Genomic DNA, 27,432 nt, shown 5'->3' on the forward strand with positions numbered 1-27,432 from the left:
GGGGCTCATCCGTAGACGTTAAGCAGAGCGTAAGGGCAAAGGAAGAGCTGACTGCAACGGAACGACTCAACCAGGGAAGGCCTTTTGTGCGCGCATATAGCGAGACTGCGAGAAATAAAGGAAGTGAGGGAACTCTGCGCCTCGTTCCGGGTCCCCTGGGAGTCGCACAGCTTTGTTGCTCGACCCTTCCGCCAGCGTCGGCTGCAGCAGTCCGGGCCAGCGGAAGCAATGGCGTTGTTGCAGCCGACGACGGGCCGCTCGTTTGGTGCAGTTCCGTTCACTTAGCTCCTTCACTTCAGCGCAGGATGGTTGCTGCCGTTTTTCTTCAGGGCGAAAGCGCCAGGCTTTTTTTCTGCGGCGCAACCGCCTCTATCTTTTCCACTACGCGCTTAGAGACGTGCGCCATTTTGTCAGCTTTCTTGCCGTGCTTTCAAGTCCCGTGGGGAAGCCTCTTTTCTTAGAGCCGCGCGTGTTCGCGTAGACTACCGAGTATCCTGCACCGAGCGAGCACAGTAGCTCACTTTCTTCGTTGTTGGTTTCGAGTGCCACGGCATGCTACTTGCGTGCAAAAGAAAGAGAGCAACTTCTGTGTTTAATTTTTTTTGTTTTTCCTCGAGGAGAAGGCGCTGATAACTGAATCGCGCACGTGTGTCTGCTTTCCTGAGTGCGGCAGGAACCATTTTGAGGACTGGCAGGCGTCTCTCGGGGAGCTTAGCGCGCGTTTATAGAATGGAAGCAGCGACACAGGATGGTTGGTGAATGACGACAATGTCTGGTTGTTTTCGTTTTGTTTCGACGTTTCTACGTTTCCGTGCGCGTTCGGATCGTTTAAGTCAAAGCTGAAAGCTTGTCGTAATAAAAGCGTCAGACAATTTCTACGCGCCTCTCCCCTCAATCCTCTCTCCATTTCCCATTCTTGACGCATTTTTTTCTATTTTTAGGTTCTTGCCATACCGCTCTTATACGATACTGCGTTTTCGCACTTGAAGCAGCAGAGCTGTAGCCGAAAAGGCGAAGTGCATTTACGACTAGTACACATAACTCGCTATAATATGTAGAGTGACGTCATTTTTTTACACTTCGTTGTTTGTGCTGTTGATGTAGAGTGTTATGCTATTGTGACGTGGATTTCTTATGCTAGTTTTCCGTTTCTATTTGTATTGGCGCACGTTTAAGCAGCTCTCTGAGTTCTTTTGAGAGAAAATCAAAACCTATACAAGAATATTTAAAAAAAAAGAACAGGCAAAGGGAACATAATTTTTGGCTCAAAAAATATCAGGTCGGAAGCTTTTAGGCGACAAGAGGCAATTTCCGACTCCTATATCTTTCTTTGATGTTGCTTTGGGTTTCTCACTCGTCTCCCTGTCGATCAGCGAATATAAATCGGTTTTCTTATCTGTACTTGAACGTCCTATCCTCCAAAAACGCGGGCATTCTCCTCATTGAGAAAAATCAGTCTTATAGCTGCTTTCTTTTTGGGCTCCTATTATGCGACTCGGAATATCTGAAGTTTTTGCCTTTCCTTTCTGCCGGCATTGAACTTGACGAAATCCCCAACTTATGCGCAAAAAAAATTTCATTTCCTTTAAACTTGCTGAGCAACATTTTTATATCAAAATTAACCCTTAGGCAACCATAATCCTTTCACTCTCAAATATCTGTCATAAGCTAAGACCTAGTACACAGTTTAAATTGGAAAAAAAAATTAATTTACTGATCCAAACTGCGCTTATCGTCTGTTTCGTCGTAATGGTGAAAGGTCTGTACTCACTTGCAGGTTTTTGTGACGTAAACCTTTTCTACGGGGCTAAGGAATCACCTGCACAAAATGCTGTTATTGCGTATGTATCACAAATCCGTGGTTGTTATTTTTTTTTCATTAAAACATACATCACATGAAAGTATACCACGAAACAGAACACCATCGGACAACACACGGATATAGACGTTACGTAAAAACTTCAGAAAAGTGTGGACAGTTATGTAGGTCTCTCATACGCAAACAAACTGTTTACCTCTAATCCTAACTATATATACGCATCAAACGAAAACATCCTGTGTGGCAAGTGGACATTTTCTTCTTGTTTATGTTTCGGTTTTGTTCTTGTCTCGTAACCATGGATATTACGATGAGTTGGCCGAGTCTGCAGCCTACGCCTGTTCCCAAATACCAATTTAATGACGTTGTTATTATGATCGCACAAATAGGGCCCACATCAATTTCCATGCGCCCATATTGTGAAGACCAAGGAGGAAAGAAAAAGAAACAAATAAATCACGAAAGCGTGCTCTGTAGTTGTACGATGATATTGAGCGCAAGCACAGCGCGAGACTAAGAATGCGGGTATCCTACATCTAAACAGCAGCGGAGAGATGCAGTGATTAGAGCACGTAGACTGCCTACATGCGTCTATGCGCTCGTATGCTCGAACGTGCGTCTGCACAAAAATGCAAAAGCGAGTGAAAGCGAAATTTCACATCAAAATAAAACACGCAGCTGAGCTGGCTCTTTCTTTTTCAGTACAGTTTCAAGCACAGGTATGAGCCCCCCCCCTCTTAACGAAAACAAAAAAGTGCGCTTTCGAAGCACACTATCCACTAGCCAATATGCAAGTACGCGACTCAGCTACGCAGACATATGCCGAGATCTTAACGAGCAATACGGCAGCAAAGAATTAAGTTTCAGGTGGAAGCAAACCGGATATCTTTTTTCTCTCTGCCGACGTTAGTTCCAAGGAGTGGCAGCTGATGCGTTGTGACGTTGCTCGTTAATGTTGTTTCCGTAAGTGCGTGTTGCTGGGTGTTTGTTTATTTCTTCTGGCGATACATTCGCCCAATAAGCTCCTGAGGGAAAAAATGCAATCAGATTCGACTAGCCAAGAAATAGAAGCACGAAACTTTCTGTGCGCAAAACTACGCGGAAAAGCGACCTCAAGAAATGAAGACGGGCCGACTCGTTTACAGACGGGCTGAGCGAAACAACGCCATAGTAGCTGTTCGCTAACACACAAAAAAAGGAAGGCAAAGAAGTCGCGTGCAGCGGGAAAAGAAAAAGAAGTGGAGGTCACAATGGAGAAGAAGAAGAAGGAGGAGAAGAAGAAATAGGGTACCATAAGGAAAGGAACACGTACAAAATATTTTGAGATGAAAATATGATGTGTAGGGAAAGAATGAAAGACTGAGAGGGGTGAAGGGGAGAAGCAGGGTTGGCGCTGGGGGGGGGGGGGGGGGGGGGGGGTCACGACGCAATCTAGGTGTGTTGTCAGAGGCGACCATGTACCGTGTCTGCATCGAGGCGAAAAAGAAAGAAACGTAACAAAAACACACTGGAAAGAGAGCGACGCTGGCGTGCTCCTGAATTCGCCGCTGGCGCTGTCGTGGAGCCAAAGCAGGCTGGGGGAAGAGGGAGAAAAGAAGAGGCAACGAAATCATGTTTTCCCCGGAGCAAATACTGCGGCCACCGTGCGGGCCTCCTTCGGTCTGCGCAAACTCCAGAACCGCCGTTGCCGCCCCGTTGAAGATGGCGATTTCGTGCGCTTCTTGTATAGCCGCAAACCCCTTGACTGATCGTCGCGCGGTAGCCTCCTCTTCTCTTTCATCGTAGAGAGAGAGAGAAGGGAGAGCCGGTGGCCGTAGCTGTTTGGCATTCTATAGCCCGGAGGGACAAGGCCGTGAATTGGGTCCTGTGCTCCCCATGAATGCGAAGAAGGCTGCCGCTGCTGCTGGCGCCGACAGAAGAAGCCAAGAAGAAAGGCATTGGAGGAACACACCGCGGGAGGAGTTGGCCAGAACGGGCCCGAGGAGGTTGTGGGCTTGGGGGTGAGCGTTTAAGGGAAGCAGCCCCCCCCCCCCCCCCCTTTTCTCTCCTTCCTAAGAAGGCGTCATTGCCAGCGCCTGTGGTCACCTCGTAGCAATTTATATCGCGCACCTCACGCGCGGCATGCACAATGTGGTGGCTGCAGACACTAATGACAGAGAGACGGCGACACTGTGGGAAGGAAAGGCTCTTTCGAAGATGAAGTTTTGTGGCTTTTTCCCTTTCACTATTTCAGATAATGCAGAACCTTTTGAGGTTATGCAGACAATAGATGTGCCGTATCTTTTTAGTTTTTTTTATTTAGGAAGCCAGCATCTTCGTTCTATGGTCACCCTTCTTTCAAGTCCTTGCGAGACCATAAATTAAGTGCATTTTCTACTCGTTCGCAGGTGCGCAGTTATGGTGAAGAAGTACGACGAAGTGCCGTGTGAGCGCTCATCGCTCATGGCGGGAACTTGAGGAACACAAAGAAGGCCTAAATACAATACAACCAATGTTTAGCGGGTCGCAACTCCATATGGCACGCTCAGTGAACGTCAGGAGAGAGAGAGCGAGGTATAAAACTTTATAAGCTTTTAAATTTTGAGCAGGTCAGGTGGACGGACTCCTTAGCTCAGGATTCTGGTGGCTTGCGCTGATGTCTGGACCCGTCGGACGGTCCGACGTTGATGCTGCAGGCCACTGCTGGTCAGCGCTACTTCCCACTGCCCGTATGTTATCTGTGATGTTCTCACGCCGGTGGTTTTTCTCGCGCAATTCCACGAAGTATGGAATTGCTTATTGCCGCACCAGCGACAGGTGGGGTGGTATCTGGAAGCGGGAATGAGGCTGTACAAATGCAGGTTAGGAGAAGTCACTGTTTGTATTCACCTCCAGAATGGGGGTTCTTCTGTGGCGAGTTTAATATGAAGAGAGGGATATTTCATTCGGTTCAGTCTTAGGGTTTCTAACCGGGCACTATAGTTTGATGGTAGAGGGGTACTGTACGAATAAGGATCCGTTCAGCTGGTTAGGTCGTGAGCTAGATCGTTTCCCGCCTTATTGACTTCAAGCCCTCCACGGTCTTGGACCTACGCAATGCTATAGAAGTGGTGTAAAGGGTGTCAAATACCTGATGAAATGAACATGGCCGCTGTCGTTTTTTGAACTTGTCAAGACATTCGACAACTTTGCATCACAAGTATTATCGGGAGCAAGAGTTGTGTACTCCACACAGCGAGCGGCGGAGCATGGCAAACTTGCATTGCACTGCCATCTACGTTTGGCATGTGAGACTGAGACAGCCGATGGAATGCCTTTCATCTACAGACCTGTCCCTTGGCTCGTTTCAATGCAACGCGCTCCAGCTCGCCAAAATCGCTCATATTTTAATCGAGTGTGCAATAGAACGAAGAAGAGAGACTTATGCGCCGTTCTTAGTAATAAATTCACCCAGTCGAAAGGTTGCGCCGGGATAATAACAGTAGCACTCATTGTCGTACGTCGCAAATATTGTTCTAAATGTTAACTGCTTCCACGGCAAGTTAGCCTCGCGCGCATGACCATTTTATCTGATGAGACCGCGGTGTGCACCGCGCGCGCACTGCTGCGGCACCGCTATGCATTCTGTAAGCTAGAGCGCGTTGCGCAGAAACTAGCTGAGCGACATGGCAAAAAATAAAAAAGAGGCATCCATCCGCTGTTTCCATCCCAGATGGTGCTGCAAGCGCAGCCGGCCGCGTGGGGTGCACCACTTTTGCTCCCGACAGCACCTCCTTCAGCTGTGATCTTATAATCAACCACGAAGAGGCTTTTAACCACAACTTCCTATCAGGGAGCTTACAAAAACTCTATAGTTGTAATGAGAGTAGATTCAGCTTTCCAAGCTCATGAAGACGCTAGCGACCTTGGGGTCGGATCGAGGGAATCCCGCTGTATGGGTTGGGTTGATCCTGGCTGACCCGCTGAGCGAACTGAGTGTAAAAACTATGCGAGGGTTGAATACCGCACGCCAGCCTGGTGACATTTTGCAAAGACGGCGGCACACTCTATACGTGGCCGCGGGCAATGCAGACTATATATTTAAGCCTACGTAGAAATATTGCTTGACCATGTTATCCGTAGAACATGATAAAGAGGAAGGGCTGCGTAGAAGAAGGCGAAGGTAGTCTCGACAGTGTATGTTTTGAGACCTTTTGAGGACAATCGACAGGAATGTATTTTTTTGAGCGGAAGCCAATGTTTCCTTTGTGTACAGTCTTTGTCAAAAGTTCAGAGCCCATTGGGTTTGCTTCTAAGCCTCGCAGTGGGACTCCTTTAACATTCGTGGTAGTCCTACCCATTGGAGGAGGCAGGGCCACAAATCTTCTTACCTTCAGCAAATTTGGAGCGCTGGAGGTGCATTAAGAACCAGACAGTGTGCTTCAGAAGCAAACCCCCTGGGCTCCAAACTTTTAACAAAGGCTGTACCTAAACTTTTTTCACCTCTTCCCTGGCTGACTTCATAAGAAAGAGTAGATTGCTGAGCTTAATACCAGCTGCCTCGACGGTATAATACATGGAGGCAAATAACCTCCCCCTCCCCCCTCTCTTAACAGACTGCACGTCTGCGATCGACCACTCTAAATCAGATTTCCTTCGGCCGAGCAACGAATTTCCTGCGTCGCTGATCTCTGTTTCCGCTCTTTTCTCTCGCAGTTGGTTACACCATGAAAGACATTCGCTACCGGTGGTCGGACGGCGACACGTCCGTCCGCATCGCCAAGGAGGTAGAGTTGCCACAATTCAAGGTCCTCGGTCACGTCCAAAAAGCCAAAGAGGTTGCCCTCACGACAGGCAAGTCCAATCACTGCCGGCGCTGAGCAACCTGAACATCCGGCCGCCTTTGCCAATATTTTCCCAACCCCCTCAAATCCATGCACGCTGTGGCAGTGAGCACCGCCACGTAGAATCCTCCCCTTCCCGCCGGACCTCTATCAGTCCTCATCTGCCACGGCGTTTAAGCGCTCCTTGCCCTGCCCTCTTCTCTTCTTTCCTGTGCGCTTTGTCTCACAAAATTCGCGCATTACTTTGCTAGACACGAAAATCGCTGATTGTGCGGACACTCCACGGTGCGCAGCGAAAGGTTTTGTCGACTTTCAGCAGTTTCTTTAGATTATTCTTCATTTTTCAAAGTTAAACACGAAAAGAAGATAACATTAGTTTGCACTGTGTCCGTGCAGTGTCCGTCGTAAGTATCTGTTCAGGAGGGCAGGCAGCTACAGGCTCGGTTTCCTCCTGGAGCCGCCGAAAACCCTCTCCGCTGTTATCCTCTAGACTTTCTGATTGGTTTGCGCTGTCTTCACCTTCCTCGGCGCTGCACGTATTTGGCTGGGCAGTGCAGAGGAAGCAAGCCGAGAAGACGGGAAGAAGCGCAGAGAAAGAAGGAGGGGCGGAGGGCAGCAGAAATGCCAACCTTCTGGGACATCCGCCGCAGGGGCACCCAGCGCTTCCTTCCTGGCCGCCCAAGCTCCCGCGTCGCGACGCACGTGCATCGATCGGTGGGCTCATTTGTCCGAGCAGATTCTCCGCTTAGGTCCGGGCGGCTACACCTGATGAGCTTCCCCCCTTATCCCCAGTGAGTAGCCGCACTGCACGCGCCGTCGCCTCGCAGAAGGGTTCTCGCTGCCACCCTCTGTCGCGGAGGGCGCGCACCCGCAGAAAGGTCACCTGCGCCACAAATCAGCGAGTCGGTGGGGGGCTCTAAGCGCCCTCTTCAATCAATCAATCGACCACCGCTCAGGGAGGAACTGAGCTCGGAATAACTTGCCCGCTTTCGCTCGAGTGCGCTGCTGCGTTCTTTTCTTGGCCCCTCCCGGCGAACGAGGCCGTTAGCGTCGTAAGCCAGCCGGTCAGCCCCTTCGTACTCGGCGCGTGCGAGTGTAATTTCGGCAGCGGCGATTTGGCCAGTTAATCGTTGCTCTTTTGCAGAGTTGAGTTCGTCCTTCGCTAATGGCGGACGTTTCTGAACCGTCTGAAAAAACGCAAGCCGAACGCAGTTCATATGCAGGGTGCCAACGTAACACGAGGCAAGGGTTGTATGCGTGTATTTACTTACGTAGGCGTGCCTCTGAATTTCGCCTCATGGGCATTGCAACGGGAGAATGAGACAATATCTTCGAGCGTGGGCAGCGCTCATAGGGAAAAAAATTATGCAGTAGTGATGAAAACACCTACATATCTATTCTAAGAAAGTAAAGCAACCGTAAAACTACAGGACAACACAAGCAAAAAAAAAAGGACCTGCTGCATCGCAAAGGGGTAAAACGGCAGCAGCATCGGTGGCGGCCACTGGCTAGAATATGCTGTGCGATATTTTGAATTATGCTCATTTAAGTAACAAATTTAGCTTTCAAGAATAAAGTTTTACACAGCTGGGGAACTGAAGAAAGCTTCAACCGGTAAGCTCCAGAGGAGTAAAAAGAAGCCACGAATTCCACAGTATTCAGTGCTAAAGTGATGTCCGCGCGGTAAAAAAACTAAACAAAATAAAAACTTTGTCGCAAGAGCACATCTCTCAGAAATTAACCAGTGGCGTGGCGTAAAGATAAAGACAGAAGAGGACATGATAATCGCAGGCCGACTAGCCAGCCAACGAGTCCAGGTAAATAGAAGCGTGTGTTTTAAACGTCTCGAGCGTCTCGTCGCTAAAAGCACCCCGACTTTGACTTGGCACGTCCTACTTCGTGCAGCCGGAACACCGATCACCGCTCGAGCGCACTTACCGTTGTCGTATGCCTTAACGTAGTATTGGCTTCGCCATTTGCCTAGGATGTCACCACTTTTTATTAAACGCACTTCGCGCACCACATCTAGTGCTTTCAATGGTAAATAATCACTATCAGCTAAGTACTTCAAATCAAATCATGCAAAATATTGTTCCTATGCAGTGCGCACAACTGTCGACTGGATGTCTATTGAGTGCCTATAAGAGAAGGATTACCTCTAACTTTTTTAACAAACCTTGGTTCACGTCACTTTAAGGTAACGAGTTAGAGCAATGCCCTGATGCAGAACTGGAAGTGGTACGGACTGCAGGATTCCGTATAATCTTTCACCGCCTGCTGTTCTTTAACATTATCAGAATTGTCAGAATAGTTTCTTTTATTTACACTTCACGTAAGACGCCTCGCGTACGCTCCTATAAGATGAAAGTCGGGGCCTTCGCTTCCAGATGGCACCACTGCTCAAGGAACCGGCGAAATGAAAATTAAGCGAACGTGCCGCGTCATCGAGCCTGAATGATTAAAAGTGTATTTAGAGTTACTGTGCCCGTATGTTGTCCTCCGTCATGCGTATGGCCTGTGTTAGATTAATGATTAGCTAGCAGGTAAGAAAAGAACCAACTTCCGCTGTAGTGCAAGACTTGATCCCGTGATATCAATCGCTCTTTTTTCTGCTCCGTAGTCTATTGAACCACAATTCGAACGCCCCTACGTAATTATACTTGGCACTGAGCGCAGACCAGGCAGAAAGCGCGTTGGGTGCGCATGCATGCAAGTGTCCTACGCCTAACAATGCATGTCTTTGGCGCTTGGTGTTGTTGCGTTTGTGGTTGTTCCTAATGCTGGCTTGGTCACCACAGCGAGCGAATTCTGAATTAACGCAATCATAACACAATATCGCCAGATATATGCTTCGCAGTGATTTTTTTCATGTCTCTTTTTCTTATGTGCCTGAAGAATCGGCGTTGTAGCAGATTGAGCTGTAAAGGCTTTAAAAGCCGATAAAGAAATTCCGTTGATTGATTGTATTGCTGTCTAGTACCTCTGTCTTCGCCATTTCAATCTTTCCTTGTAATAGGTTCGGCGCTGCAGTTAAATGCGTAGACTTTCTAACCTGTTAGCTCTAGTTATCAAGAGAAGCTGTGACATCTGTAAAAAAAAAAAGCCGACATAGCCGCTGTTTTAAATAAATCGATGCAGAATTAGAGAAAGAAGCAGGGATCTGTTTCACAGCACGCTAAAATGCATCAGTCGTGGCATGATTGCACATATTCTACACCTGATTTCAAGGCACTGGTTATTTGCGAGCTCCCTACTTTTATGTGGGAATCAGAAATTTGGTCCTAAATCGGGTGCTTTCACATTTGGCGCGGCATGAAATGAGCACAATAGGCCAACCGCAGTTAATATCATTTATGGGATACAGTTCAGATTCCAACACTCTTAAGGCATAAAGTTTTTCTTTTATTTATAAAGGGTCAAATAGCTGTTTTAAGCATTTGTACAAATTCACCAATTCCCACGGTAAGCTTGTTTTAAATTAAAAGATACAGTTCAGTGTAATACATTTAAAGCTCAAGAAAGTATTGACACACAATGAATTTAATACAAAAACATGCTTTTCAGCGTAATGTTCTATGATCATAAAGTGTTAGCAAGGTTCCTTTTCGTGCGGCAATGATTTGTTAATTCCGACATGTCTCTTTTCGATAATGCTCTGCTCGGGCTGTTCCCCCTGTAAGTAAGCGTTATGAAGACGAAACCGACTCCCACACAGACAAAGCGTAGGCGAAAGAAAGTGCTCGTAACAAAAATAAAAAGGACAGATGTCGCTGTCTGAAAAAAACAAAGAATTGCAAATAAATCTGATATGGCCACACCATTTTTGCAGGCATGTTCGTTTTTAATCATGGTTACTCTTGGGTAGACTCATCTTTCTCATTTTGCACTACCCAGCTGAAAAAGCAACGTCGCAATCAAGCCAGATGGATCGTAATGCCAAGCCATGCGCATTTCAGTCGAGTGTCTGCTTACAAGGGTTCGTCTCGTCGCGGTCGCAATGCGCTTCTGCTTTTCTAATCATTCGGATTGGTATCGAATAATGACCCTCGACTGGTTTTGTTGCGTACAAAATAAAAAATAAAAGGGTTTTTAGAGCAATTTAGGAAAGTGTACGCACCGCGTATCTTACTGCCTTGAAATCAGCGCTATCAATATGCTTTCCAACTCGACCATGAAAAAGAAACGATGATGGGTGCCGTTAGGTCATCACGTTATTCATGAGTCTACTGATGCGTCTATTTCGCTGTCTAAATCACGCCCGGACTGGCTATGGGGAGCAGTCACAGCATCTTTCTTGGTTCTATTGACAGGCATTAAGCATGACAGGAAAAAGAGCGCACATTGGCGCAGTGTTTCGCCGTCTCCGCTGCAACCAGCAGCCCATCTTTTTCCCATATCGAGAAACGGGCTCAACCAGCACACCGCTTTCGGTAGTGACTTGGATTCGCACTCCGCGTCCTGCACTGTGCTGGTGCCTGTGTAGACGCTCTGTTCTGCTGCGTGAAGTCACACATTGTAACGGCCGCATGATGCTCCCGTCTAACAGCAGGCGTAGATTGTGGCTGATGTGCACAGCACTGCGCTCTACTTTTGCTATTCGCACCATCAATTAGTGCCTCTTCTTTCAGTTCACTCCGCTGTTCCTCACGACCAAACGCTCCAGCCTTGTCTCTCCCTGAAATTACGCAGGCTTGTGAAAAGCTGCAAATAGCGTGAGTCGATCCGGGGCCGAATTCACAGCGCTTTTGACACGCAAGGAGCATTCTCTTTTATAGGGCACTGCCTGTGGTCTTGCCAGCCGCAACAGGCAGCGAATCTACCGTCAAAGCGCTGACCAATAGGAAAGCGTTTCTACACGTGGACATAATTTTGACTGTGAGTGGCTGGCACCAGAAGCGGCGTTCGACAAGGCTGCAGAGTTTGAGTTGGATGGAGGGCAGCCTACTTGCCGTAGTGGTTGCGAAAATCCGCCAAAGAAAGCCATGTTTTGTCGGCAAACGGCCGATCTGCCTTGTCGACAAGCAACGGCCAAAGTCGCGAACCTGCTTCTTTAGAGCGACTGCTGCGGTCGTCGGCACTGCAGGGCACGCCTCTGCTGCTGGACGAGAGCACATTGCCAAAACGGCGGGGACAAGGCTTTGTGCGCCCACTTCAGAGCCTTGGCCCCGCCGCTTGCAGCGCAAGCGCCAAGTGTTGCATAAAGAACGAAAGCAAAAGTGCCACGACATTCTTTCGGCTCAATCGAAAAAAAAAAAGAGAAATGCGAGGGGTGGGGAGACGGGCGCGGTCACGTGATGTGGGCCGCGTTGCGAGTGCATGTGACGAACCAGTAAAACATGGTTTCCCCCCTCTCCCCCGCCCCGTCCTTCATCCCCTCTTCCGCTGTGTGTAGGAAACTACTCCCGGCTGGTTTGCGAAATACGGTTCGTCCGTTCCATGGGTTATTACCTGATCCAGATCTACATCCCCGCCAGTTTGATCGTGGTTATTTCGTGGGTCTCCTTTTGGCTCCATCGTAACGCTACACCAGCTCGCGTGTCCCTGGGCGTGACCACAGTGCTCACCATGACCACACTCATGTCCAGTACCAACGCAGCCCTGCCTAAAATCTCATACGTGAAGAGTATCGACATCTACCTGGGGACTTGTTTCGTAATGGTGTTTGCCTCGCTCCTGGAGTACGCCACGGTAGGATATCTGGGCAAGAGAATCGCCATGAGGAAAGCCCGCTGTCAACAGCTGGCTAAGCTGGCCGAAGAACACAGACAGAAGCGAGCTAACGCCGCTTCCGCCGGCGAGGCCGGCTCAGAGCCCTTGCTAGCCAGTCCTGAGGTGCCGGTTGTCAAGACTGTCGTAAGTACCCTGCTGCACCCCCTGCACCTGCAAAGACGTCCCGGTGTCGCTGCTTCTTTCACATTCTTCACAAAAGGCCTCTTTTTTTCTCTTCTTTCTCTTCGTCTCCTCCTCCTTCTTTCTTTATTTCTTCACTCCCTTTTCGCTCACCTCCCCAACACGCCCACTCGGTGTTGTTTGTGTTGTGTCGGTGTTGTACGTTCATGGCTGCCGGCCCTGCCGCACGTCGTTGTCGGACATCGCCAGGGCTGCGGCCCGGTCAGTCAGCGGCCCTAAATGTCAGGTAACGTAGAGGTAAGTCAGCTCGTGCCTTTCCGACAGTAGTTTTCGCACGTCCAGTCTGTGGAGCACTCTTCGCTCGCCCCCTAGGCGGTCCGAACCCAGAGATACCATACTACGGTAAGTCCTGGATGTCACTGTGGGAACGCGTCGGTGTTGGATGTTTGTGCGTCAGCATCTTCACACTCGACAATCGTGTTTTACTGGTGCGCGATGTCGGTTATCGCTTGTCTGGACACTTTGGTAATCCAACACCCGCTGGTACTTGGCGAGTGCGAAAATTAGCGGAACCGAGATGGAACGGACCGCTCTGTTCGGGAGCGCCTGGCGTCACTCAGAGACGATTGAGCCGAAGGAATTTACTTCCTCTGCCGCGATCGATATTCGAGCTGCAGAGCCTCATTCTCTGTATACCCACAGCACCAGCTATTGCCTCGGGCACATATTCTTGCATGGGCCTATAGACTGCACAGCTTTTTGCCTGTACGTAACATAGTCTGCTTTGAAAGCACAAACTCGCATCATTGCCCGCTTCTTCGTGTCCGCGTCATACAGTATGTCCTTCAGCTCCATCTTGTTTGACAACTTCATCATGGAAGAAGTTGTTCACCGCACGTCATCGTTTCATACACTGAAATCGTATGCGCTTGTTAATAATTTGCAGTTTATCGGGACGCGTAACACCTCGTATGGTGGTAGCCTAAGTGAAATGGAAAATTTCACCTGACACGTTTTAAGTGCTTGGATTCAGTTCTTGGCGGTTTTCCTCTTTCCCTTAAAAACAAGCTCAGCATAAGGACCACGCCTGTCAAACGAAAAGGGTCAGTGCAATACGCCACATCCAGCGTCAGTTTTCCGAGGCAGCGTCTTGGCCCGCAAAGTTAACCCATGTCATGGACCTTGTGGGTGGTGGCATTCCCTGGCCACAGAGTGGCTTACCCGTGGCCGCCCTGTTTCTCCCTAGGGAACTACTCCCGCTTGGTATGTGAGATACGGTTCGTGCGTTCCATGGGCTATTACCTCATCCAGATGTACATCCCTGCTGGCCTCATCGTAGTTACGTCTTGGGTGTCCTTTTGGCTCCACCGTAACGCTAGCCCGGCCCGCGTGGCCTTAGGCGTCACCACAGTGCTCACCATGACCACACTCATGTCCAGCACGAACGCTGCACTGCCCAAAATATCGTACGTCAAGAGTATCGACGTCTACCTGGGAACCTGCTTTGTGATGGTGTTTGCGGCCCTCCTGGAATACGCCACGGTAGGATATCTGGGCAAGAGGATCACCATGAAGAAGACGGCCAAGCAGCAACTGGCCAAGCTGGCTCAGGAGCACGCCTCCCGCAACGCTCCGCCGCATCCGGAGCCCGAGCCCGAGCCGGCGATGGTCAGTCCGGAACTGCCGGTTGCCAAGATTGGAGTAAGTACACAGCGCGCTATCCCTGTGGCCTGTCCTGCGCCTTGCTTTGGACCGCGTCTATGCCATCTCACTGTTCATACGGTTCGTTCTTCCTCCCTTCCTTCATTCTCCTGCCTCTCTCTTTCTCTCCCTGTTGCAACGTCGTACAGTAGCGCCATTACTATGCTTACTAACAGAGACGATGTTCTTCCCAACTGACTTTACACCGCTAGCAAGACACCTCCCTTCGTTTCGACGAGAACGGAGGCGCGTCGACAGGAACAAGGTTTGGCGCTTTTGTCATGCAAGTCTGGCTTGATGTGGAACCTTCTGCATGACTTTTTCAAATTCCGAGGCTCACACCTGCTAGGGGACCGCCAACGAATAAAGGTAAAGTATGCATATAAGGAAAACGATCCGAAAAATCAAGAAGCAATCAGAGACCTAGCCTAAGGACAGCAGGGAATTCTCTAATGTACTAGACACTCCGCAAAGGAAGAGTAGAGAAATTAATATCTAGTTTAAAGTTTATTTGGATTATTTCTATTTTTGCTTTTATTTTAATTACTGAAGGAACAGGAATAATAAAAAATATGCCTCTAGACGGCTTATAATCGACTTGTCATATTTCTCTAAATTAATGGGGCAAGCGACTCAAACTTAACTGGATTACAGGCAACAAAATAGTGCTGCACGTCACGCCCACAAATAACCACGATTTTACTGTTGGTTCCCCTTCAGACTTAGCTCAAAATTACGTGTTACCATTTGTGAGCTCCTCCTGGTTTTGAGCTTTTAGTAATTGTGAATAAACAACGGATTCGTAAGCCAGCCTCCTAGCGTTCTTTCTTGGCACTGTTAAACGGCTAAATATGTAGTCTTTCTTCATCGTAGCATAAACTAATTGCTTCAATGTGTCTATCAAGATACATTATGAAAATTTGTTTGCAGTGGTTACTTTTCAAATCATTTGGTGCCGAATGGGGCTTACCTGTAGCGCTTTCTTATCCATAGCCGTATTTGATTATATATCAACCTTCTTCGAATGACTAGCCCTCTCAATATCAGCGTAATTGAGCATGATGCAGAAGTTCACATAAATAACCTTTTGAACAATTACATTTTTAATGACCTCAATGAAGAAATAAAATTACCGACCAAATTTAAAGAATACGTGCGTTTTCGCTTTGTCGCTAAGATGAACGAGTTCCAAAATATGTGGAACTGCAACTGACGCTCGCGACACAAAGTGCTTTCAGAAGTCCTTAGTTACCGCATGGCTGCCGTTTAGAACTTAACACGGGTTACTTGTTCCTTTAGACGATCTTAGCGCTATTCTAATGTCCGTGTTCCGGAGTAAGTTCCTACCAAATGCAACGCGGCGCCTCTTTGAAATTGCGGCAGCGAGAGCAACCACGCCCGTGTATTCGCTATAACAGAATGCCCCCACGAATTCATTCTTGGATTCCGAGGTAAAACTCGTCGCAGCTAATTACTGCGCTTAAAAAAGAGTGGAACCTGTTATTATCAGTGTAAAATATTCCAACCTGGACATACACGGCGGATTCTAAACAAAAAAACAAGAAATCACAAATCACAAATCACCAGTCAGAACAGGCGCATTCGCAATTTCTTATTACTGGGTGAAGTCGACTTCTCGACCACCGTAGTCACAAAGGAAGGAACTCATATCCATCTATAAAAATGGCCACAGAACAACTGAAAACAATTCGCTGGTGTAGAATATAGCCGCTAAGGGAAAAGAAACTGCGTAAACTGAAACATCATCAGCGCACGTATATTTCTCAAAAAAACTAGCAATCAGTTAATTAGTTCACAGCCACACTTGAGGAATTGTTTGCATGGCTTCAAAAACAATACAAAGCTTCCCTATAACTGAACAGGCGTAATCTATGATTTCAACTATGCCTAACTTACATCCTTCACATAAATATACCTATCGCCTGCTCACTCATCTGCAACCCGGTTAGAGTGACGCACTTTTTAACACGTTGCATCACGTTTCGCCATTAGTTGTTAATTACCTAATTAAACATATTAAAATATTTCAGGCCTCTGTTCATTGTTGCTTGCTTAACAGCGAGAACGGTTACCCACCCTTTTCCCACCGGTCACGCCTGATAGACGTTGCATGTAGCTGTCTCAATAGAATGCGCCGCATGCAAGCTTCCTCTGTTCTTCCGAACGGCTGAAAAAACTTCGTGGTAGAATTTTATGTTGATGACTCAAGTAACGATATTAGCCTACGTGGCACGAAAAAAAAAACTCGCATATACTTGAGTAACGCCACCATCGCACCCGAGCACCGCGAGAGCGCACGTCTCCACCCTCCTCCATTTCTCTGAGACCATCAATACTCAGCCGTGTCTTGTGTAGTCTGTAGCTGGGACGGCAACACACGCCAACGCCGAGCTCTGTAGCCGCTAGCCCTGAACCCCTGTTGCTGGCGCTAGAACCACCGTGGATGGTCGTCGCTTGCTTTCCGGAAACGACCCTCCACAGCTGTGAGCGTTACGCGAAAAAGGAGCTACCGTGACAAAAGCTCAGTAATCACCAGCCGCTACAATGTGTGTCGTGTGCGTTCTTTTTTTTTCGCTGAATTTCGCAATACGGCACTGATAGTACTCAATGGCCACACACGATGAACTCTGTCCGCCATTATCCTTGCTCCTTCAACGCATTGTACCCGTCAGCCCCCTTTTCTGGTTTCACTCTGAACTGCACAACATGAAAGCAGTGATGAAGAGTTCGAAATACGGTGCAAAAAAACTCACTCGAACACCAAGTTGTCTTCGGTGATTCCTGGAAATCTTCAGTGAGTCAGTGGGGTACGAGCCGTGTTTACTCTCAACGTGGGGCGAAAACCGCTGCAGTGTGCACGTCTGCACGTTGGGTGTTAAATCGTCTCATGCGCCAGTGACATGAGGCGTGGTAGCCAAGTTTGTTAGCGGAAGCTTTTTTGGCTTAAACAATCTAAACTTCTCCTTGACATAGCTGCGTCACACGTCACCTCATTCAGGAATGTACACAAAAGGCATGAATCTGCCAGCCATGGCCGCCGCTGACCAGGCCTTCCAGTGCTTACAGTGGGCGCGCTGTAAGGCCGGGGCTCAGCGAAGGAACGCTTCACGAAAGGTTCTTTTGGCCGCAATGGTGTACAGAGTTCATCCGGCACGCGATGTAACTGGGACGGGCGCAGTGCCTACCGCTCTCACAGCGCGCTTCTCTGTGGCGTGTGTCTCCTCCCTCCTCCCCTGCTCAGGAAACTACTCCCGCCTGGTATGTGAAATACGGTTCGCCCGCTCCATGGGCTACTACCTGATCCAGATCTACATCCCGGCCGGATTGATCGTGGTTATTTCCTGGGTCTCCTTTTGGCTCCACCGTAACGCTAGTCCAGCTCGCGTCGCGCTCGGCGTCACCACCGTGCTCACGATGACCACACTCATGTCCAGTACCAACGCAGCGCTGCCCAAAATATCCTACGTCAAGAGTATCGACGTCTACCTGGGCACATGTTTCGTAATGGTGTTTACCGCGCTCCTGGAGTACGCCACGGTAGGATATCTCGGCAAGAGAATCACCATGAGGAAAACCCGCTGTCAGCAGCTGGCAAAACTCGCAGAGCAGCACAGGCAGAGATGCGCCGCCGCTTCTTCCAACGAGCCAAGCTCTGAGCCCTTGCTAGCCAGTCCTGAAGTATCCATTGTCAAGACGGTCGTAAGTGGACTCTCTTGTCTTTCTTTCATCAGTCTTGCTGTCTTTTATTTTTCTTTTTTTTTTCTTCTTGCGGCTGCTACAGCCTGTTCATTTTTCTTTTGTGTGTGTGGTGCTTGTTCATCTTGTGCCTTGCGAGCTGCTCGCGAACTATCGCCTTTTCTTGCGCAAGAAAGAATCCTGAAGTGAGTCAGTAAACTTGACCTAGTGGATTACCAATCAAATGTAATTTTATAAAGTTCATCTTGTTCACACTATTTCGGTTGTTTAATACATTGTTCTTTACACGCATTGAAGCCAACGGTCATTTCTGTGTAATCTACTTCGTTGCCTTTTTGTTCTGACATTGGAACCTTGTTTCACAGTGACGTAGCCTCCGCCTTAATCGTAATGAGAACATCCTTGCGCTTTTTTCTTCTTTCATCAATGCTAATAATAAACCTTTATCCACACTGGCGGTGTTTGTTTTCGAAAAACTTCATCCAAAATTCTCCATTATTTTTAGTTTTTGCTTGCTTTCTTCGATGGCTTCCGTTTGATACCCCAGAAATCACGAGTGAATTCCGTGCGCGTATCGCTAAAATAGTTTTATTTTTTTCTCAACCTTTTTCAAAAATCGGTAATTCCTTTTCGCTGAAACAGTAGCGCCAACGCCGCAAAATACTATTCACGCTTTCGCACGCACACACTGAAAAAAAAGAGAGAGGTAAAAATCTCGCACAGAGTGACCAGTTTCAAGCGTGCACTATTGTCACGTTCACTGCAACGCACGTTGAGATGTGCGCACCGCTTGCAAGACTGTTGTCAGTCACAAGAAACTGACTCACTTCAAACCACGGCAGCTATCATTTATTCCTTTTTTATTGTATTCCACGGCAAGCATGATGTATTTTGAGTTGGGGCAGTTCAGCAAACTTCTCGGGAAGAACAACAGTTTGGTTATATTTTCCTTCACTCGCTTCGCTAAAGGCACCCCAGTCATGGTAAGAGGTTAACGTACAACTTGCACGGCACCTTAGGCTTTTTCCTGCACGAAAAGGGACGTCTTTGCAGGAGCGCAGTCTCTTTCTTCTCTTTCACTTTTTCGCTTTTGTTTTCTTTGCTTCTGTGATCTCTGCTGCTGAAAGTTGGGGATTTGATTCACCCTTGCTAAGTCAAGTCCTATGAACCCCCAGGTGCATATTATGAGCCCTGAAGTGAACGCAGTTGTTTTTACCGTTGCTCTTGAGCCTGCGAGGCTGCATATATGCAAGCTATGTCAACATAAGCAGTCAAAACAGTCACCGTTGAGCATACCTAACGCATCTTTTACACTTTTCTGCAGAATACCTCCTCTAAAGAACGCATTGTTTGCAAATGAAAATAATGAAAGGGCAAGCTCTGTACATCGAGTATATGCAAACATTTATCGTGATAGTTTTAATTAAGAACATTATAAATCATCTTTTGGTTTTAAATGTTACGGAACAAAAAAAAACCGGAATGGAGCCGCCGTAATTGGCGCAGCACTTTAAGTGTTCCGTAAATGGTAGAGCTATCTTTGAGCGGCGTGCTATTCCTGTGCGTGATGCTTTGTTGTATTTCTTGGGCGTCTGCAGCCCGACATTTATTTTCTCGCAAGAAAAGAGCAAAGGCGAGCTTTTTTATCTCCGATGACCTTGCTGATTCGGCATTGTAATAGGACATCGTATCACGCATGCATATGCTCAGCGAATAAAGGCCGCGTGTGTGGCGTGTATACACATGCCAACCACCCGTCCTTCGTTTTTCTTTTCCTCTTCGTCTGCTTCTACGTTATCTATCTTCGTAGTGTACTCTGTCGCCTCTTTCTTTTACTTTCTTCTTTCTTCTATTATTGCTTTGGACACGCCGCATCGCCCGCCTCCGAAGTTGCTCACGCAATCCTCTGCACCGCCACGCATTGCCTCTCGGTACCGCTCTCACGATCGGCTTCTCTTTCTTTTTTTCTTCGCCAATTTCAGGGGTATCGTGAATGCGCCCACAGCTTCCGTTTCCTTGGCGCGCACACTCTTTCATTTCTTCACTTCTTCCTTCCTCGCAATGCCGCACCTCCGCCCACTGCAGAGCCTCTTCCTATCTTTTCCTTTCCTGTGTCAGGGCATTCCGGCCACCGGCTTCAGCACTTGCCTTCCGCTCCACGCATCAAAGGATCCTCCTTGCGTAACTACACGAATACGCGTCCTGGCGCAACTGCAGCATCGACACGCAAAAGTGCTGCTCTTTGCCGGGAGCCGCCAACGCGCATTGCGTGCGGTTCCATTCTAGGCATGCGAAATACACTGCATCATGGACCGCTGACTTCGTAGCATCCCTAAATAAAAGGCCTCGAGATGCAGCGGTCGAAAGTTGCGCTTTTGGCGAAATTTTGAGGAATGCTGAAGCGGCATCTTCTGTAGCGGCCGAAGAGCGAGAGGATGACGCGGTCATCATCCCGCACAGAGCTTCTTCTTGAGACGACAGCGGCTGACCATTTTCTCCCTTGCTGTTACCGCCTTCCCAAAATTCTGCGTACTGCTAGTTACAGATATGTAACGAGACAGAAACATTGGCATTTCTTTCCGTCACAAAACGGAGAAAAGGAAGAAGGGATTAGACCGGAGTTGAGGACACAAATAATTAATATTTCAAACAGAATTGACTGTGATCATTGAAACCAGCTCACGTTCTTTTGTCTTTTCGTGCCTGACATTTTAGTCAGTTCTTTTCTTGTAAGAATGCCAGATATTACCGTAACGCTCGTAATGACACAATATTTGCTGTTTTAAACACAGTCACTTTATTTCTCCGCGAGTTAAGAAAGTACCATGTGCTGCCAAAATGAACTGATTCCTGAATGAACAGCGAGATGGTTGTCTGTATTTATCTACACGTTCATTACAAACAGCCTTCTTTTACCTCAGAAACTTCAGAACAAGTAGTAGGCGCACGTGCAGTGATAATTCGGATTCAGACCGTAAGTTTTCTCTCCACCGCTGTGTGCATTGCTTTCAGGCCTTATATTTTCTGTATGAAGTCAGCTGACTTTTTTACATTTAACTAATTCGTACGCTTCGGCGATAAACTAAAATTCAATGGCAGGCTCAGTGGGCTTCGCAGCAACGTAGCTGCATAAAAGACATCGGGGAACACCACTGTGCCCAGATATGCCTGCAATTACAAAGAGCGAGCTAGTTCCACAGCAATAAACTAAAAGTTCTTAAATGGCCATAAATCAGGTAGTTTTCTATCACCAAACGCTGCTCACTCAGTTACCTACGCGCTGCCGCTAAGTGGCGCTAGATGGCGGTAGAGGAAAAAGGTTCAGCATCATGTTGGCAGCATCAGCTACAAAACCGTTCCAAAAGGAACGCTCATGTAGTACCAGCCATGCGTCCTCCAACGTTGCTGAAGAGGCTCAGCGTGGCCCGAGGTATCGGTGGTTCGGGAAACGCGGTCGTACTGAGCTGTGGAGCATAGAAGAGAAATTAAAAGCCAACAAAAAAAAATGGCGCGAAGAGGCTGTGGCGTTCGGCGGTGCGGAGGAATGGTGAGCGGTCGGGGCCGGCGCGGTGGGGCCCCAGTTGCGATCCTTGTGGGTGCCACCCACGGTTTCCCAGGGTTCCTGTCAAGTTTGTCCTGCTGCGGTGGCATCCCAAGGACAACCGAGGGAAGCACCACCAACCGGATTTACCATGGTGAGTCGCCGCCAACTGCGACACCAGAGCGACAGTGACCGTGACGCACGCGCTGGAAGCACAGGTCAACTGAATGGTTTGCAAGAGCCTTTGGGTTCTCGGTTCTTTCCCATAGCTATTCTCAAGCGTGCACTAAAGAGATACACAACTGCACAACAGAGATCACAAAGCGAATGTCGATGGTGAACTTGCGAACCAACTTCATATCTGTGACCTGCTATGTGCTAAACAGAAACTAACTACGGTCTAGCAGCATCTACAGTTTCCTCGTAGCCTGTTCTCAGCCCGCAGAAAACGCACACACTTTATGCAGTTTTGTTTTGACGGTTTTCAATTCAATTAGATTAAGTTTTTATTTCGCTGGATTTGGCCAGTAAAACATACATGCGAAACATCTGGGCCGTTAGCTTTCTCGGCTAGACTTGAGCTTATGCAATAAGCACGGAAAAAAGTAGTGCAGCAAACTCAGAATACATTTCTTCCCGCATAAATTACACAATTTACATATGTACATATGAAAAAGGTGAAAATAAAATGCACTTAGAATATCACTGGCTTAAAATGAGATCACGTCAGAATAAATTTTTTCTAACAGAAATTACGCAGTACTGAAAAAAAAATTTAAAGCGTAAGGCACTTAGAATAATATTTATTTACAGTGGTGCCTCATACTGGTCACATCGGTAGAAATTTTTAAGTTCGGCGATAGAAATGTCTCCTGCTTTTAAGTATACTGGAAGCTTGTTGCGAATGATGGCAGCAGCATAGGCGATGGTTCTTTTACCGTAGTCGTTGTGAATAATCTGAAGGTTAAAGCTGCGGTTGAAATGATTCTTTCTTTGACTGGATGGATGAATAACATCAGAACAGGGTATTGGAATGTTATGATTGAGAGTGTGTATGACCACACAGGCTAGCTTATAGTCTCGGGTAGCACAGAACGGCATAATAATGTTATGACGTGTGCCGGATTTTATACGCATTAGAAAACATCATGTACTCGTTTCTCGGGGTGTTTATATTTAATTTTTTTCTCAAAAAACATTTAGATATCGTGTAAAGGTCCCTATATGTATGACGTTTTATTATATTCAAGTGGTGGCTAGAGAAGAGAAGGACGTATCATCAGCATACATAACAGTCAGGTCGTGATTCAGAGCATGCAGAAGATCTATTATATGTAACGAAAAAATTAAAAGTCTTAGTACTGAGATAATCAACATTACATAGAGTTGTGCCTATTTTGCACACTGTTTACGGTCTGAAAGATAGTTGCACAGAAAGTGCCGAGATAGTCCTCTAAATCCATACAGGCGTAACTTTGATAGCAGGACATCATGATTTACTTTATCACATGCTTCCTAATGTCAATAAAAATGCCAATTGTATATTCTTTAATATATAAAGCTTTATTACTAAATTCACTTAACTGCAGCATAGTGGTGGAAGTAGATCTGCTTTTTCGAAACCCATGTTGATAATTCGATAGTGCGTTGTATTTCTCTAGAAAGCGAATAAAACGCTTGACCAGAAGTTTCTAGATTACTGTGTTTAGAGTAGAAAGTATCGATATTGGACGGTGACTCTGCAGGTCCCTTTTATTACCTGCCTTAAAAATGGGGGTAACGAGCTATTTGGAATATGTAGGCCGCATAAAAGGAAGCATTAAATAATTTTGCTATATCTCCACTGAGCTCCTGCATATGTGGTTTTGTGATAAAAATGAGAATTTTATATTTGCCATTGTGCTTCTTCCTGGTATAGCTTTAAAAGTAGAAATAATTTCATTACTGGGGACGTCATCACAGACGAATGTGTGACGAATAGAAGCCGGCAACTCGGGAGCTTCGGACGTAGCCAGTTGTTTCGAAAGAGTTGGGCCTACGTCACAGAAATATTCATTGAATTCGACCGCCAAGCTTGCAGTAGTAGAGATAGGTGAAGTAATATTTGGCAATATGCGATCATTGTTGCGACTTTTATTACTTAATTATCTCTTTGTCACAATTTTTTTTGTGTTTTGGTTCCTTTCAATGAGATCGATGTGATAACATTTTTTGCTTGTTCGAAAAATGCGAGTTTTTTTTTTAGTATGCTTTATAATGGCTTTTGATAACAGGCATTATCTTTGAATTTCTTGTGCTTGTTGTGTCATTTGTCTCTTTTTTGTCCAGTTACCAAATTCTCAGATGTGACCCAAGGACATAATGGATGTCACTAATAAGTCTTCGAATCAATTGCCGCTTCGGCAATACACGATTTAATGATACTTATTAAGTGTTAAAACCCTGCGTTAATATTTGTACTTGCCTGAGTATGTAATTGTAGACTAAGTATGCACGAACTTAAAAGGTTATGATCAACAGTTGTGACTACTCATTTTTTTTGCTTTGTTTGTTTTCTCTTCACTGGTATAGATGGCATAAGACAAAACACAGGAAAGTGATCAGTGATATCATTATCAATTGCGTTTGTGATGGCCAGTGAGGTATCGAGATAACTTACAATATGGTCAGTGAGCGTTGCTGAGGAAAACGGCTCTCGAGTTGGTTGATTCAGTTGATTAAAAAAAAACATAGGACTCAATAAAGTTTAAGTACGGTGTGCTACTATCACTTAATATGTCGATGATCATGTCACTGCAAATTACTGCATCAGTAATGAGGTCGTCAAAGTAAACCGAGGTAGATTGTAAGATACCTAGAGAACGCTACAGCACACCTATCCTTAATTTTGGAGTTAATTCCAAAAATAACATATTGCATTATCCAGGGACCTGGGTAGTCGTCAGTTTAGGACACTGTTTAAAAGAAAGGCTGATATTTATATATAATGTCACTCCACAGCCACGTGCCAGTGTTGGTCGCGAGCGATACACGGCGTTATAGTTCGGAATATTAATGAACTCACCAGGCTTCAACCAAGTTTCAGATAATGCAATGATGTCATGTAGAAAAGCATGGGTAGCTAATACAGCTGTCAAAGAGTCGATATTTTTAGTTGAGCTTGGTATATTGCAGTGAAGAATCTTCTGTCTATGTGCAGTTTAATAGGACATGTTTACACATGACAGCATACATATGGGGACAAAGATTTCTTAGGTGAAGCGTTACCGAAATCACACAACTCGTTTCACGTCATCGTCACAGGTTATTCGAATGATCGAGGAGTTCTGAGTTTTCCTGGCGCGAATTTTCCCATCCGAAACCCAAGGGAACTTCCACGCCCTTTGTTCTCCTTTTTCTGTAATTTGGCCAAGCAGGATTTTCATTTCAGGAAACAAATGCTTATTAAAGTAAATTGGATCATCTTCAGAATCCAAGCTTGTAGCAGAAATTTCCTTCTTTTTTGCAAGTTGGAGCAGGTTGTCGCCAATTTTGCGCGAAGCAAACTAACCACTACACCGGATTTCTTATCTTTGATGCGTAAAGAGGGGTTGCACAAAAAGGACAATCACAAGACAGAACATGGGACAAGCATTGCGCTTGTCCGTCTTCTTTCATGTGAATGTCCCTCCTGAGCAACGTATCTTTACGCTACAATGCAACAACTTACCCAACAACTCACCTTGCTGAACTACATTCTTATCTTTGATTGGCACACGGTGAACGAAATCAATGTCTGACGCGGAGACATCAGTGCCGAGTTTAGATTAGAGTACTTGCATGATGCCTTCAAGGTTTTCATTTACGGTGACAGGAATACTTCTAATTTTCAAGTTCATTGACCTACTGTATTGGTTCAGATCTATGATGTCTTGCTTTGTAGCAGCAAGCTCCTGTTTAAGTTCAGTATTTTCTCTTTCTAGGCTTGCATTTTCATCTTTGAGAGACTTGTGGTCTGAGCAAGCTCTCTCCAACTTCGTCTTAAAGTCATCAAAAGAGTTACGAAGATAAGCAGTGGAGTCCTTGATGTCATCAAGGTCTTTACTTAATGTACTCGTAACAGAAAATACAGGAAATCAAAACAAAAGTTCCCCAACTTTAACCTACATTCAATGATACCTACAATATAAGCATTTTGCCAGATCATAGGACTGCCTCACACGTACGCCGCTAATCAACAGCTCGCACCTTGAGGCAAGGCGAAACATGTTCGCTACTTCATCGCTGTGGTTACATCAAAGTATTGCCGCCGCACGAAATGTTTAGTACACCGGCAATTAATCTACCGTGTTGCCACGCGTAGGCGATCAAGAACACACCTACCAACAGCCGCCTTTCGATTAGCGCCTCCGCTATTGCCGACGTGCCATCTCCGTGCGAGCAAGCGAATTTCTTAATTCGCGGCTATTAACGACGTACTGCCACTCCCTTGTCTCGAACTGGGACTGCTGCAATTGGCGTTTTCTCGCTTTTTCATCCCCCGCATACGTGCTTTTCATGCGAACAGCTTTCCGGGCTTTCTGGCTTTCGGCTTCTTTTCTTGCTTTTTGTCTGCACTTTACTCGTGTATGGAGTTTCCTCCTGTTTTTTGTCAGTGTGACCTACTGCTTCTGCCTTTGCGCCGCAGTGCCGTTTTTCGCTGTCCTCGAGAGTCACCATTGAACTGGCTTAGTTTTTGACATCAAATTTGCTAGCGGCATACGCTGGAACGATATTTCCAGGATATATTTTTGAACTAGAAGTTTCAACAGGAACAACAGACAGTCATTCAACTAATAAACTGCCAAAGGGTAAAATCTCTGACACATACCGTCAGAGACTGACGTGTCATGAATCTGCATCACCGGCTGAGAACTTCCACTTCGCTCACCTAATTTTTTTTACACGTGGCCTTTCCTTTCACAGGGTCGCAGAGGCGCAGACCAATGCTGCCCTGGCCTCCAGGGTTCGTGTCAGGTCTGCCCCGCTGCGGTCGCCTCACAAACTCAACAACAGGCTCCTCCACCAGGAATACCTATGGTAAGACTGCTAGCTCCCGCGCGTCACAGTTGCGTCGCTAATTAGTATTATCTATATCCCTCCTTTTTCAAAGTTATCTCGCGCCCCTGTAAGTTGCATGATTCTTCAGTGTGAAAGCTCGATAGTTTCGCTAAGGATTTCACTCTTGATTGCGAGTAAACCATTCATAGCGCGTGGCATGGTTCGACTAGTCGCAACTGACGAGCGGCGAGGGTGGCACTGTTGCGACAGCCCCTGCTGCGTGCTGTGTGCGCTCAAGCATCTCTTGGAAAATGATCTTGCTGCGTTTATCCGCAGTATTTCAAAACCGCGTGGCTGCCAGTTTATACCAAAAGAGTCAGCACCGTAGGTGACAAGGTTCATCCAAGATAGCCTTTGTGAAGGGCTTATGTACCGCATTAAATCTTTGTCCTTTCACGATAAAGTTAATACTATCCCTTCCGCCAAATGCGGCAGCCGCAACATTCATGAGGTACCCCAGTCTCCCGAAACATGCTTAAAAGTGAGCATAAAATCTATAAACAATATTGAAATATCATGCAAATCACGAAGGTTTCAAGGAGGCCTTAGCGATATTTTTCATTAAAGTGCAGCCATGGTACTGGCGGCATGAAACGCAAGAAAATGGCTTGGTTTTTCATTAAATCTACGTCTTCTTTTTCTGTGTGTTCTCAAGAAACAAAAGGGAGTGTAGTATCTTGTGTTTGTATTCCTAAGCAAGCAGAAGAAACCTCTTTTTTTCATTTTCATATTGTTCACTCTAGGATTCACTCAACTTAGCTTCAGATAATATCCACCCTCATGCCGCGTACCATACTAGAAAATGTGATCGATTTTTTTTTTTTTACGATACTTTCATTACTGTAAAATCTTCTCTCGGCTAGGCCCGCTGAACATTCTATTTACGTTTTAATCCTGATATCCCTTATGACAGTTAACTACAC

At 46.6% G+C, this 27,432-nt stretch overlaps 1 protein-coding gene across 5 annotated transcripts in view; it reads left to right on the top strand.

Moving 5' to 3' along the window:
* The window catches only part of LOC149371757 (gamma-aminobutyric acid receptor subunit beta-like), a 234,422-nt gene that overhangs the window by 192,422 nt on the left and 14,568 nt on the right, over positions 1-27,432 (top strand). For 2 of the 5 annotated variants that reach the window (XM_089566042.1, XM_089566044.1), the window contains exons 6-9: positions 6,494-6,631; positions 12,014-12,474; positions 21,507-21,584; positions 26,375-26,488. In XM_089566042.1, coding sequence (XP_089422168.1) covers positions 6,494-6,631; positions 12,014-12,474; positions 21,507-21,584; positions 26,375-26,488 — 791 coding nt within the window. Of the gene's footprint in view, positions 1-6,493; positions 6,632-12,013; positions 12,475-17,434; positions 17,893-21,506; positions 21,585-26,374; positions 26,489-27,432 lie in introns of all 5 variants that reach the window. The other 3 variants (XM_089566043.1, XM_089566045.1, XM_089566047.1) reach the window with 2 other exon arrangements.

This window comes from Amblyomma mixtum, chromosome 1, assembly GCF_055824585.1.
Source record: "Amblyomma mixtum isolate Tamu chromosome 1, ASM5582458v1, whole genome shotgun sequence".
NCBI classification, from domain to species: domain Eukaryota; kingdom Metazoa; phylum Arthropoda; class Arachnida; order Ixodida; family Ixodidae; genus Amblyomma; species Amblyomma mixtum.